Source organism: Biomphalaria glabrata, chromosome 16 (genome assembly GCF_947242115.1).
Source record: "Biomphalaria glabrata chromosome 16, xgBioGlab47.1, whole genome shotgun sequence".
In the NCBI taxonomy this organism is placed as follows: domain Eukaryota; kingdom Metazoa; phylum Mollusca; class Gastropoda; family Planorbidae; genus Biomphalaria; species Biomphalaria glabrata.
In genome coordinates this window covers 13,054,627-13,067,556 of record NC_074726.1, presented here as the reverse complement: position 1 = coordinate 13,067,556, position 12,930 = coordinate 13,054,627, and the positions used below count along the sequence as shown (strand labels likewise).

The 12,930-nt window shown below is 37.3% G+C and overlaps 1 protein-coding gene across 1 annotated transcript; it reads right to left on the bottom strand.

Annotated features, from left to right (window-relative positions):
* Positions 1–587: 587 nt before the first annotated feature.
* On the bottom strand, positions 588–10,141 carry LOC106050380 (uncharacterized). Its single transcript, XM_013205338.2, has 6 exons — positions 9,764–10,141; positions 8,794–8,883; positions 4,808–4,965; positions 4,340–4,434; positions 1,229–1,397; positions 588–985 (listed from the first exon to the last, which is right to left on the bottom strand). Exons 1-6 carry the CDS (start codon positions 10,038–10,040, stop codon positions 722–724), a joined length of 1,053 nt encoding a protein of 350 aa, XP_013060792.1. The 5' UTR covers positions 10,041–10,141; the 3' UTR covers positions 588–721.
* Between the last annotated feature and the right edge of the window lie 2,789 nt (positions 10,142–12,930).

Here is a 12,930-nt window from a genome sequence, read left to right as displayed (position 1 = left end):
ATTAGTTATTTTGAGGTCACTGTCATGAATGTGTCTAACTAACAATGAGTAGGACTGGCCTTTGGGCGTCCCCTAGGAGCTTATGTACAAGTCACTTGATCTTTCTCTCAACTGTCTCCTAAGATTGGCGCATGGAAAGTCACGTTTTTCTCTAGAACTAGATAGTAGTAAAAGTAAAGTTCCCCTTTCAGGCCTTGTGGTCTATAGGGCAGATGATGTAAAGATCATCTGTTTCTGTGGCCTACGGTTAACTAGGGTGTCACGGTTAACTAGGGTGTCACGTGGCCAGCACAACGACCAACTTCCTTTACTTTTCCCCAACTAATGTCAGGTACCCATTAGAACTGGGTGGACTCAGAGGCGCTCGAAGATCCCGAAATAAAAAATCCCAGTCTTCACCAGGATTCGAACCCTGGTCTCTGGTTCGGAAGCCAAGCGCTTTACCGCTCAGCCACCGCTCCTCCTTGAACTAATATGGGTGAGTAACCTCGACTGTTCAATTATTATAATTTCAATAACCTGCCTTCTGATTGGCCACAATTTTTCACCAGTCATTCAATGCGATAGAAAAATGAACACCACCTACATTTATAAGAAAGCATGTTCAGATTTTATTTGTGTATGAATATTACATACAAAAGAAAAATACTAGAAATAAAGTGTATATTTTAAATAAAATAATCCAATAGTTTGTAAGTAAATGGAAAGACTGAGGTGGGCGTTACTTTTGTGCTTCTTGTTTGGTCCAGACGGTGACAAACTCCTCGTAGCTGATCTTCTTATCTTCGTCTTTACACCAGTAGCAGAGCAAGTCGGAGATCTTTGATGCCTTCAACTTCAATTCGAACTCGGACTTGACAGCAGCCAGGATTTCGTCCTTGGTCAAGAAGCCGCTTTTGTCAGCGTCCAGCTTACTGAAGACCTGTCTCATGACGGTAGCCTCTTGGTGCACGCCGAACACTCGAAGGAACTCTTCGTAACTGACCTGAACATTGGGTGTGGAGAAAACAAATGTCGTTTTCTAGATAGGCTTACTTAAATATCTTAAAAAAAAACTTTAATATTGCTCAAAGAACTGATAAGCCTACTTAATTTTAACACAAAGGATAGGGTTACTGAATATCTCACAAAGAAAACTTTAATATTGCTCAAAGAACTGATAAGCCTACCTAATTATAACAAAAAGAATAGATTGGCCTACTTAAATGCTACACTAGCTGTAACCTACCTTCTGATCTTTGTCTTCTTTACAAAGATAGATCAACAGATCTGCAATTTTCTCAGCTGCAATGTCCAAACCTGCTGACTTTTTGGTAGCATCTTCTATTTCCTCTCTGGTTAGATACCCGCTTTTATCTTTATCAAGCTGAAGAAATGCTTTGCGAAGACAAAATTCTCTGAGGATGGAACACATTAGTTTTTTTTCCAATGTATTTTATTTGAAATATTTTAAAAGAAAAGCGGTCCATGTAGACCTAGGTCAAATGTTCATAGCATACAAAATGGTCCGTTAGGTCAACGCGTTTATGTTACTCAACTGGAGGATGATGGGAATGGACATGGCGCGGGAAGACGACAGAAAGAAAGACATACAAAGAAACGAATTTTCACATTAAAACTAAATCATTTTGTTAATAATTGTTGTCGAGGAATTAAATATTGTGAATGTATAACGTCCAAGCCCCAAACCTCCAACAGGACGGCAAGGGACTTCTTCTTTGCCATTGTCCTAAAAGTTGAATGTAAGACTCTTGGAGCTCAAGGCCTATGGAAGCCTGCCTCCATCTGCATGTCTGAACAAACTTCTGCCTGGAAAAGAGCCAAGAAGATATTACCAATGGCTCGTTTCACAGGATGTTTGGATTAGAAGCGAGGCCAAAGGCCTAGCACAATGGGAAAACTCCCCCAATGTTCCTTATCTCTACCACATAAGCCGTGTAAGTGTCCGCCATAATACACCGACCCCTAGAGGAACGGTCATGAGACAGGTCTTCAGTAAGCTGGACGCTGACAAAAGCGGCTTCTTGACCAAGGACGAAATCCTGGCTGCTGTCAAGTCCGAGTGGATAGTGACATTTTGTTGAGGCCTTCTTCCATCCCCGCCTTTGCTATTGACTCGGTCCTTAGGCACCCAAACGGGTGTTCTTTTTTTTTGCTTCCCTATTGACCTAATCATCGCTTCTAACTAAGACTAAGACTGCTTTATTGATCCTTATGGAAATTAGTTGTGATTACAAGGAATCTTTTCTCATATAAAGACAACAAAACAGAAAAATACACATAAATACAACAGACACAACATAAAGAGTTCATTCAGCGACTACACACAGGTATCTTGGTGCATTTCATGTTCCCTGATCAATGAGTGGCGGTGATAGAGTGTGACCGAGTATGGTACGAACGAGTTTTTGTACCGCTCCGTTCTTGTTTTATCTTATCTTATATAATACAGACGTTACTTCAAAAAAGAAAATGATTACGTCCTACGCGTCATGCATTTAGTCATGCATATTAACCAATGACTTAAATTCTGCCAAGTCACTGGTTTTCCTGGCTAGCTCAGGCAACCCATTCCATGCTCTAATAGCACTAGGGAAGAAGGAGTATTTGTACAAATTCGTCCTAGCATATGGAACGAGGAGTGTGCCTTTATCTTTGTGTCTTTCAGAGTATTTTATTAAATTTTGTTTTTGCATTTGAAGATTATGGTTCAGTTTTTATGTATTATTGCTACTTTACTTTTGAGTCTTCTGTCCTGAAGGCTTTCTAAATTTATTGATTTTACTAAAGGTGTTACTCTAGTCAAATGTGAATGTTCGTTTGTTATGAATCTCACTGCTCTATTTTGTGTCTGTTCCAGTTTCTTAATGTTTTCTTGAGTTGAGGGGTCCCAAACGGAGGATGCATATTCTATTATTGGCCTAACCAAGGTTAAATAATATTTTAGTTTTATGTTCCTATTTGATTTATAGAAATTTCTTTTAATAAATCCTAATGCTTTGTTTGTTTTTTTTTCATCAATATGTGGATTCCATGACAGTTTTTCATTTATTATAACACCTAGGTATTTGCGTTTTTAGTCTGTGTTACTGGTTTGCCATGAATAAGATAAGTGGAATTAATTTGTTTTAGTTTTTTTGTTACTCTTAACAACTGACATTTTTCTGGGTGGAAAGACATGCTCCAATTTGATTCCCATTTCTGTAATTCATCTAATTCTCTTTGTAAAATATCTGTGTTTTGTGTTGTTTTTATTGTTCTATATATTATGCAATCGTCTGCAAATAATCTGACTTTTGTTCCTGAAGTAATGCAATTTGGTAAATCATTTATGTAAATTAAAAATAGTAGTGGATTCAAGACTGTTCCTTGAGGTACACCCGAGTTTACTGTTATCGGTGTTGATTTAGAGCCATTTATTATTACAGTTTGTTCTCTCCTTATCAGAAAATCTTTAATCCACTGATGCAGTGGACCATTAATGCCGAAATATTTTATTTTTTTAAGCAAACTATGGTGGTGGACTTTGTCAAAAGCCTTAGAAAAATCTAGTTGTTTTGATTGACAGCTGTCGCCCACTTCGCAACGACCTGGCGTAGTTCTGATGGAGCGGGTGGCCGTTGTCTTCCAAGATTTTTCCGATTTTTCTTAGGCACTTTTGTTCAAAAAGTTCCTTTAAATGTGGTAATGTGTGAGTGTCATTTTTGATGCTTTTTTAAAGATTTTTTCTAGACGTCGCAACAGTTTAGATGAGGCGTTGCCTTGCCAACAAGTTATTCCGTATGTTAGCAGATTTTGTATATAGTCGCGCTTTAAAATGTCTCAAGGATCTTCTTGTTTAGTTTAAAGCTATTGAGTTTGCAATAGTTTGTATAGAAAAAAGAGTCGCTGGGCTGTTTTCTTTGTCAGAGTTCCAAGGTGGTCTTCCCATGAAAGATTGTTGTTGATGATAACGCCTAGATATTTATATGCCTTTACTTGTTCTATAGATGTAGTGTTTATTTGCAGTTCACGTAGAGTTTGTTTTTTCTTTCTAAAATCTATTATGAGTTCTTTCGTTTTTGTGACATTCAGTTCTAGAAAGTTGTCGGTGCACCAGTTTGTAAACTCTTCTATCGAAAATACACAGAAAATCACAATTTAGTGTTCCATTTAGTCTTTTGATTAAGAAGATTCTGTGTCTAGATATAGTATAGGGGCCTATTGTGGAAGTTCCATTCTTTTCCCAAGGGAGGCTATGAATGGACTATGACTAGGTTCTTCCGACGGAGTGAACAGTTATTGCACAAGCGGTGAACAAAAGTTTAAATGGGCTTTGAAAATAATTTTTAAGTCTCACTTGATTGTAAGCCTTGGTAAATTTTTGAGTGATGCTTCAAATTCTTCTCGTGTAACTTTCTTATCACTGTCACGGTCTAAATGTCCGAATATCACCTGAAAAAAAAGGATATTGGAGAATATTTCAAAACAAAGGTGTATTTGATTATCGGTGACTATTTGTAGGCATTGGAAAATAGATTGGGTATTGTTATTTTCGTATTTGAAATCATTCAATCAATCAATCAATATGCCTATCTATCTATCTATCTATCTATCTATCTATCTATCTATCTATCTATCTATCTATCTATCTATCTATCTATCTATCTATCTATCTATCTATCTATCTATCTATCTATCTATCTATCTATCTATCTATCTATCTATCTATCTATCTATCTATCTATATTCTGTCTGCAATGCATCTAGATGTTCACGTAATTGTGAAGATTAAATTTTGATAATTGACTGCTCAATATGAACCTACTTGTGCTTCTTGCTCCGATCCATTAAATCCAACTTTTTTAAGGACCTGATAGACTTCACTGAAGGACAGTGACCCACTTTTGTCTTTGTCTGCATCATCAAAGTCAAATTTGAACTTTTCCACTTGTTCTTTGGCCCATTCAAAACTCATTTTACCTCCTTCAAATGAAACAGTTTAATAATCATTTCATTATGAACGAGATAATAATTTCTCCGTATTAATAGATAATATAGTCCCTTGTCAAAGAAAGACCCGCGATAGATATTGGAGATCACACCCTTACAATGGTGCAGGAATTCACCTTCTTGGGATCACCAATCGCTAGCAACGTAGATTTAGACATTGAGCTGACAAAAAGAATAGGAAAGGCTTCTGCAGCAAAGGCAAAATTCTCCAAGCGGGTGTGGGAAAATACCAAATTGACTACGGTAACCAAAGTCCTGGTCTACAATGCCTGTGTTGTGAGCACTCTTCTTTATGGCAATGAGAGCTGGTCAACATACTTGTGTCAAGAGCATAGATAAATAGCTTTGACTTACGCTGCCCGGGAAGCATAATGTGCATCTCCTGGAACCATGACTACAACAAGGATGTTCTGAAACTGGCCAATATGAACAGAATCTAAGCTCTTCTGACACAGACAAGACTACGCTGGCTCGGACATGTCACCCGCATGCCAGATAGAAGAATCCCTAAAGACATCCTATAAGCTGAGCTTGCGTAGGGATTCAGACCCAAGGGCCGCCCAAGAAAACATATAGAGATGTATGCGAGACATGAGAACTATTGAGAACCAAGGCATTAACGAAAGTATGTGGGAGGAGACAGGACAGCATGGAGACAGACTGTAGCGCTGGCACGAACATCGCCGAGAGCAATAGAAACAAAGCTGCATTAGCGAAGAGAAAGAAAATGAAAGCTGCCCTGTCAGCTAGCCCTAGGGCAGATGCATCTAAATGCAAGAACTGTGGCAAAACTCTGCCGCTTCAGAATTGGCTTGATTCTGATTCTGCCCCGTTCTGGTTCTGCCCCGTCTCTAGACGAAACCAAAACAAGTGACTCATCTGGGCACATCCGTTGTCTTCCGAAACAGAAGAAGCCATTTATACAGTCAGCGATGTGGCAAGGTTGTCGTAGGTCCTATTTCAAGACTATGATGATGGCCTTCCTTCTTAGAAACTCAACTCGAAGGTTGAGTGTAACAAAAGACAAGTCGAGTCATTATGTAGGGTATCTAGTAGGCCTACATTTTAAAAAGTGTATTCCAGCGAATGAATCATGTTTTACAAATAGTCGTTACACTAAATTCAGTACAGACTTCTTGGACGCCCAAGTGATATGGTATTCAATTCTTGTGGATATTCTGTAAGTAAGAAACGATTCTATCAGGGCTTTCGCGTTAACAAACAAATGTGTTGTTTTACGTTTTATCTAATTTACTTGTGTCTGCTTTTTACAGTCAACGCATTCCTTTTTTCTTTTGCCTTTTCTATCAAGGGCGCTCCTTTGAGCTCCTTTCGTTCATATGTTCTGGAGTAATGAACATTTTCATGTCATGGTGGCTACGCCTCTGTTACCGGCTAAAAACTAGCTGTTAAAACACCTTTTTTATTTATTCACCCAGCCTTTTAAACTATAAAAAGAGAGAATGTTATATGAAAGTGATGTGTGAAGAGTTATAACCCATGGTAACTGTTGATATGGTGCGCAAAGGTGCACGCGTTCAATATAATAAAGTATCATTCTCCGCCATGACACTAATGGTTGTTGTTTGTTTATTGCTGACTGTGAACCTAGATCATAATTAACATGGTGGCAGCGGTGTATTAATGATCAGAGGTAATCATTAATCAGTATATAAAGGTTAATTGTTTGCAATAATAAATAGACAACAATTCAAGGCTACGCCGTGCAATGGCAGCTAGAAATTTCCTTCCTGTACCCGAGCCGCTCGAGGTAGAAGGAAACATGGCCGCTAATTGGCAAAAGTTTCACCGGAGCTGGCGAAACTATGAGTTAGCCATTAAATTGTCGGAAGAATCAGAGGAGGTCAGAGTGGCCACCTTTCTAACAATTATAGGAACAAAAGCGATGGACATATATGATGGTCTTGAAATTGAGAAGGGAAAAGAAAGAAAGATGGAAGAAATAGTGAACAAATTTGAAAGTTTTTGCATTGGAAAAACGAATGAAACTTATGAGCGCTATGTGTTCAATACGCGTGAACAGCAAGAAGGCGAGGACATTGAAAAGTACATAACAAATTTGAGAAGACTAGCAAAAACATGTTGTTTTGAACGCCTGGAAGATAGCTTGATTAGAGACAGAGTAGTTCTTGGTATTAGACATGAATGCCTCAAAATGAAATTGTTACAAGATAGTAGTCTCACATTGGAAAGGTGCAGAGATATTTGCAGAGCATACGAGACCGCCAACAAACAGCTGAGACAAATACAAGCCGACCCTCCAATCATTGAGAAAGTATCAACACCTTCAAGAACAAACATTCAGAAAGGTAAATGCAGGTATTGTGGAAGGATTCACGAATACATTAAAGAAAAGTGCCCTGCATGGGGTAAAATGTGCCTAGCATGCAAGGGGAGACATCATTTTGCTGTGATGTGCAAAAAGAAAATTCAGCAGGTGTCAGATAATATGTCTAACGATGAAAGACAGCTACAGTCGGACACAAGAGATGATATCATGATGGTAAAAAAATGAATGGGTGATGTCTTTGGAGAACCACAAAACGAAAAGGATGACAGCAGTTATGACAGTAAATGGTCACCGTGTAAGGTTTCAAATGGATAGTGGAGCTGATGTAAATACCATCCAGGAAAAATACGTAAATAAGAATCAGATAGAAAAGGCAACGCAAAGATTACTAATGTGGAATAAGACTGAAATGAGACCCATAGGGAAAGCCACTCTAACGACGAGAAATGAGAAAACTAACGAAACATTTGAGGTGGAATATATAGTTGTACCAAATAATCTAGCATGCCTTCTAGGTCATGAAACTTTAACAAGAATGAAATTAATCAAAGTCAATAAAGATAGGTTCATAGCATCAGTAGTGAATAACCAAGAAGAAGACTATAGTCCAAAGTTTACTGGTGATTTGGGTGACTTAGGAGAAGTGTCTTTAAAGATTGATAGCAGCATTAAGCCCAAGGTTCTGCCGTGTAGAAAGATCCCTATTGCTTTACAAGAAAGAGTTAAGGAGGAGTTAAAGACCCTAGTGCAGAGAGGAATCATAGAACCAGTGATAGAGCCTACAGAGTGGGTGAGTCAGATGGCAATTGTGGAAAAAGCTAATGGAAAAATTAGGATCTGCATAGATCCACAAGCCCTGAATAAAGTTTTACTAAGGGAATTCTATAATCTTGCTACTTTAGATGACATATTGGCAGATTTGAACGATGCCAAAATATTCAGCAAATTGGATGTGCAAGAAGCTTTCTGGCATGTCAGACTAGACACAGCGTCATCTAATTTGACAGCAAATTCACGTCGTCCTTTTCTGTTATGAGATACCCTCATCACTTCACTACTGAATTAGACAAAGTGAATTATTAAATAGGCCAACATTTAGTAGAATATTATCTAAATGAACCCAGTGTAAGACCAAAATTCTCATTCTCTCTCACACACACAGGAATTCACTCACAACCACATTCAAGCACTCCCACGCACTCAGGCGTACGCCTGTTTTTTCCCAGCCTCATGTTTCACAAAACCATTTTACCTTTAAGTTTTGCTCCTTTCTAAGTGTCTTCACATCATTAACACACGGCAACATCTTTACAGTTAGAAGTAAAAAAGTAAACCATAACTTTCGTAATTTCTTGATCCTTGTTTCGTTTCCGCGTTTATCCCCAGCGACCCCCGTGATTATTTTGGCGTGAGTTAAAAAAAAAAAAAAGTTGCACTCAGCACATGAGCAGCACATGTTCTAAATATAGACTAAGAGGATGTGTGCTTACCTGAAGCTGAAGGTGCTAGGACTAAAGTTTTATAACTTGTCTTGGTACCTGAGTTTACCTCTGGCTGTGTGACTGACTGGCTGACTGTTTCTTTGGAAGGGAACAAAGATAAAAAAAATAATTCGTTGATTAATCTTTCTTGCATTTGAACTATTATCAAACTAGTTTAGAATTGAATAACCACAACAATATTTGGCCCATATAGGCCTACTACCCTAGCTTGCATTAAAAGACAACGTTTATATTCAGGCTATTACAGACGAAATAGGCATTAATAGCCTTTTACATATATCAAAGATGCCTAATGAAATATTCACATCACATTCGTAAAACCAAGACCTAATAGAATCCTAGGATCTCTTTTTAGAATGCAAACAAAGCCTAGTATAAATATACTATATATAGGCTAAGGCTATAATCGCTATATAGATAGTTTCCACTAGATTTGTTTACATGTTGGAAAATGAAACTTTAAAAAAGTACCAACGTTTTGCTCGTCTGAAACTTTGCTAAAGGAGTCAGACTTTTATGATCAAATTAAAATGGAATACACACATACAATTCTTAAATCATGAAACTCTTTACCACGAGATTTAACTATGACACCGTTTTGTTTCTTTGTGGGCAGTAGTTTACTTCAAGTAATAAAATGAAACAGTTGGACTCGATGTATGTAGGCTATATAGATATACACATGGATGATATGAAATAAAGCGTTCTTTGAAACTAGGCACCACTTGAATTGGTAATTATGATAGTCCGCGAAGTCTTTCAAACATAAAATACAACTTTTTAATTTAAGAAGTTTATTATTTACTTGGATGATGAGTTAAATAAAGTTGAGAGTTAAGTTAAGTAAATAAAATGAAAGTTTTAATCATATGTAATAATTTCAAACATTAGAAACGAAACATCCATTAAACAAACAAATGTTGATAGTTCTACAACACAAGTTTGGTTTATAACTTACCTTTCTTTGCTGGTTTGGGAGGCTCTGTCTTACTTTTTACCGCTGTGAAATTAGGCGTTGCCTTGGTCGGAGTTAATACCGCTTTCTCAGCCACTGGCGCTACGTTACTTGCAGGCGCGGGCGGGGCGGCGACACTCACGGCTGAGATATTTTTTGCTTCCACCGGTTTCTCTTCGACCGGCCCTGGACTTGCGCCCTCATTCTGGAGTCGGTGTCGCGGTGACCATCGGAATAGGTCTTGGATGGTGGACGTCACAAACCAAGGGACTGTCAGCATTGTCAGTAGAGTGACTTCAAATGATAACCAGTGGGTGTCTGTGTGTTGGCAAGAGGCCGTGAGTACAGGCGTAAAAGTGTGTACACGCGTGAGTGTGAGTTCCGAAGGTTCCAGGACGCAGGTATCAATGTGTTAGGAGTGAGCGCTCAATGACCTTTACCTGTAAATCATGGGGGAGGGAGAGAAGTGGAGGAGAAGAAATTAATGGGCTTCGAGGAGTGGGCGTTTTCAAAGAATGGATTCTAAAACATTTCGTCATTTGTTCAAAATAGATTTAATGGCCATGAAAAAAAAAGAATATAAATCGTTCTAGATAAGACAGAATATATATATATATGTGTATGTGTATGTATATATATATATATGTGTGTGTGTGTGTGTATGTGTGTGTGTGTGTGTGTGTAATATAAAAAAAATAAATGTAAGTGCGCTGTATAATATATGTTCCCATAGTTGCAAAGAAGAACATGAAACAATAAAAAAATGGGGGCACAATATTAAACATAAATTCAATAAAAACAAGAATAACATAGACAAGATTACAAAGAAAGTTTGTGTCTCCACACAAACTCAAAATCGGCCCACGAAGTGGTCCCATCAGGCAGATAAAAGACAGGTTTCCATATATTTTCAGAAAGAAAAAATCAGAAACTATGAACTACAAACTTTCAAAAAGTACAAACATTTCTTCGTCGAAATAAAAAAAAAACAACTTGAAAAATGTTGCATTGTCAATTTAACAAACGACTTGATACCACAGGATAAGGAGAATTATTAATGTTATTATTATTACTTAAATTACTTTGTTAATACTCGTATGTATTCAATGAACTGCTAAGTATAAAGATATAGTTAAATCCTAGGTGTCACTTGCAAAAACTGCATCACGATTGAAGAGATTAGAAACAGGATTAATACAGCACTTGTACCCCACAATGACTTGCTAAACATTGTCAAAAAACGTAAGCTGAAACTCTATGGTCACATCGCAATGCCCTCATGGCTCGCAAAGACCTTCCTTCAGGGAACAGTACCAGGAAGAAGATGTAGAGGAAGACAGAAAAAACGATGGGAAGACAACATCAAAGAATGGACGGCCTGCCATTGAAGAGGTTCTGTCCAAGGCAAAGGACAGATAGGAATAGAGAAAGACGGTTGATGTAACTGATGTATTGAATGACTATCTAATTGAAGTCGTTGGAGCCGTTTTTGATATAAACGTTCATGTTCCACCCTCCGCCCACCACCCTTCTGAATTGAATAGAACAGGGGTGGGCAAATTTCGGCCCGCCGGAGTATTTTATGCGACCCGCCGACTCCTACAGAAATCAGTTGTGCCCACAGTATATACTTATAAAAATGCAAATATATTAAAAATAATATAAATATAAATTATTGAAACTGTCATTATTAAAAGTTTAAAGCAAACGAAGACTATGCTTATTGGCTATACATCAATACACTCAATTCAAGACACAATCTCTGATCAGTATTTATTCAATGCTATGAAGAACTGTGTTGAATGTTGGGTATGCTTGGAACAAGATGGCAAGGGTGACAACTGGTGGAACTCGATCTTTGACTGAGTAAAATAGGTTGTTTTTTTTTTTTTTTAAATATCCCAACCATAAACTTTAAACAGGAAAGTTTGCACAAAACTTCATAAAATTTTAACTTCATAATGGCAATAGAAATAAAAAAGTCAAACTTACTAGAACTAGAGTGTATAAGCCACAGGTAGTTCCGATTTTGAACAAAATGATCCAACATATCCGCTACCTTAGCATTGGCAAAGTAAACGAGAATAGTGTAAAATCTCAATGAAGAAATTGTTATATTACTTGAAGGACTCTGACCTTGTTACCAATATTTCTAATGAAGAGTGGAAGACAGATTTTATGTTTCATAGTTGCCATTGCAATGAGCCTCTTGCATATGAAATGTAAATGGATGTTAAATCTTTTCAAACAAGGCCTTCCCTTTTCTACAAGCAAGCAAAAAGAAAACAGGTTTTGTCATTTTCCTTTGCTGAAAGGTGAAATTATTTCTAGTGAAATTATTAAAAGTACAACACTTTTTTAGATTCCTTAATTTTGCAATTTATAAAAGCAAATTTTAAGACGTCAAGAACCGGTTTTCAATACCATTAGCTCACCGTTTAGCGCAGAAGCTGATTTAGCTCCAGAGGACATAACTCCAAGCAAAGAGAATTTCCAGTCAGTACTTCCACAGGAGTCACTTAACCAGGGCAGAGTACCAAAGGACTGGAAAGAAGCTAATGTCACCCCCCTATTTAAAAAAGGAGAAAAATCTGACCCAGGGAACTACAGACCAGTATCACTTACCAGCATCACATGTAAAATCCTAGAACACATAATATGTAGTAACATCATAAACCACTTAGACAAACATAATGTCCTCACACCATACCAACATGGCTTTAGGAAATATAGATCATGTGAAACACAACTAATAGGACTAATTGATGATTTTTCAAAAGGTTTAGATAATAGTGAACAAATAGATGCTATCTTACTAGATTTTTCCAAGGCTTTTGACAAAGTTCACCACTATAGTTTGCTTAAAAAATTAAAATATTTCGGCATTAATGGTCCACTGCATCAGTGGATTAAAGATTTTCTGATAGGGAGAGAACAAACTGTAATAATAAATGGCTATAAATCAACACCAATAACAGTAAACTCAGGGAACAGTCTTGGGTCCACTACTATTTTTAATTTACATAAATGATTTACCAAATTGCATTAGTTCAGGAACAAAAGTCAGATTATTTGCAGACGATTGCATAATATATAGAACAATAAAAACAACACAAGACACAGATATTTTACAAAGAGAATTAGATGAATTACAGAAATGGGAATCAAAT

Coding starts and splice junctions, on each gene's coding strand:
- LOC106050380 (XM_013205338.2), bottom strand. CDS start 10,040: ATGCTGACAGTCCCTTGGTTTGTGACGTCCACCATCCAAGACCTATTC. Junction 4,435..4,807: donor GATCGGAGCAAGAAGCACAA/GTAGGTTCATAT, acceptor CTTTTTTTTCAG/GTGATATTCGGACATTTAGA. Junction 1,398..4,339: donor TTACCAAGGCTTACAATCAA/GTGAGACTTAAA, acceptor TTCCATCCTCAG/AGAATTTTGTCTTCGCAAAG.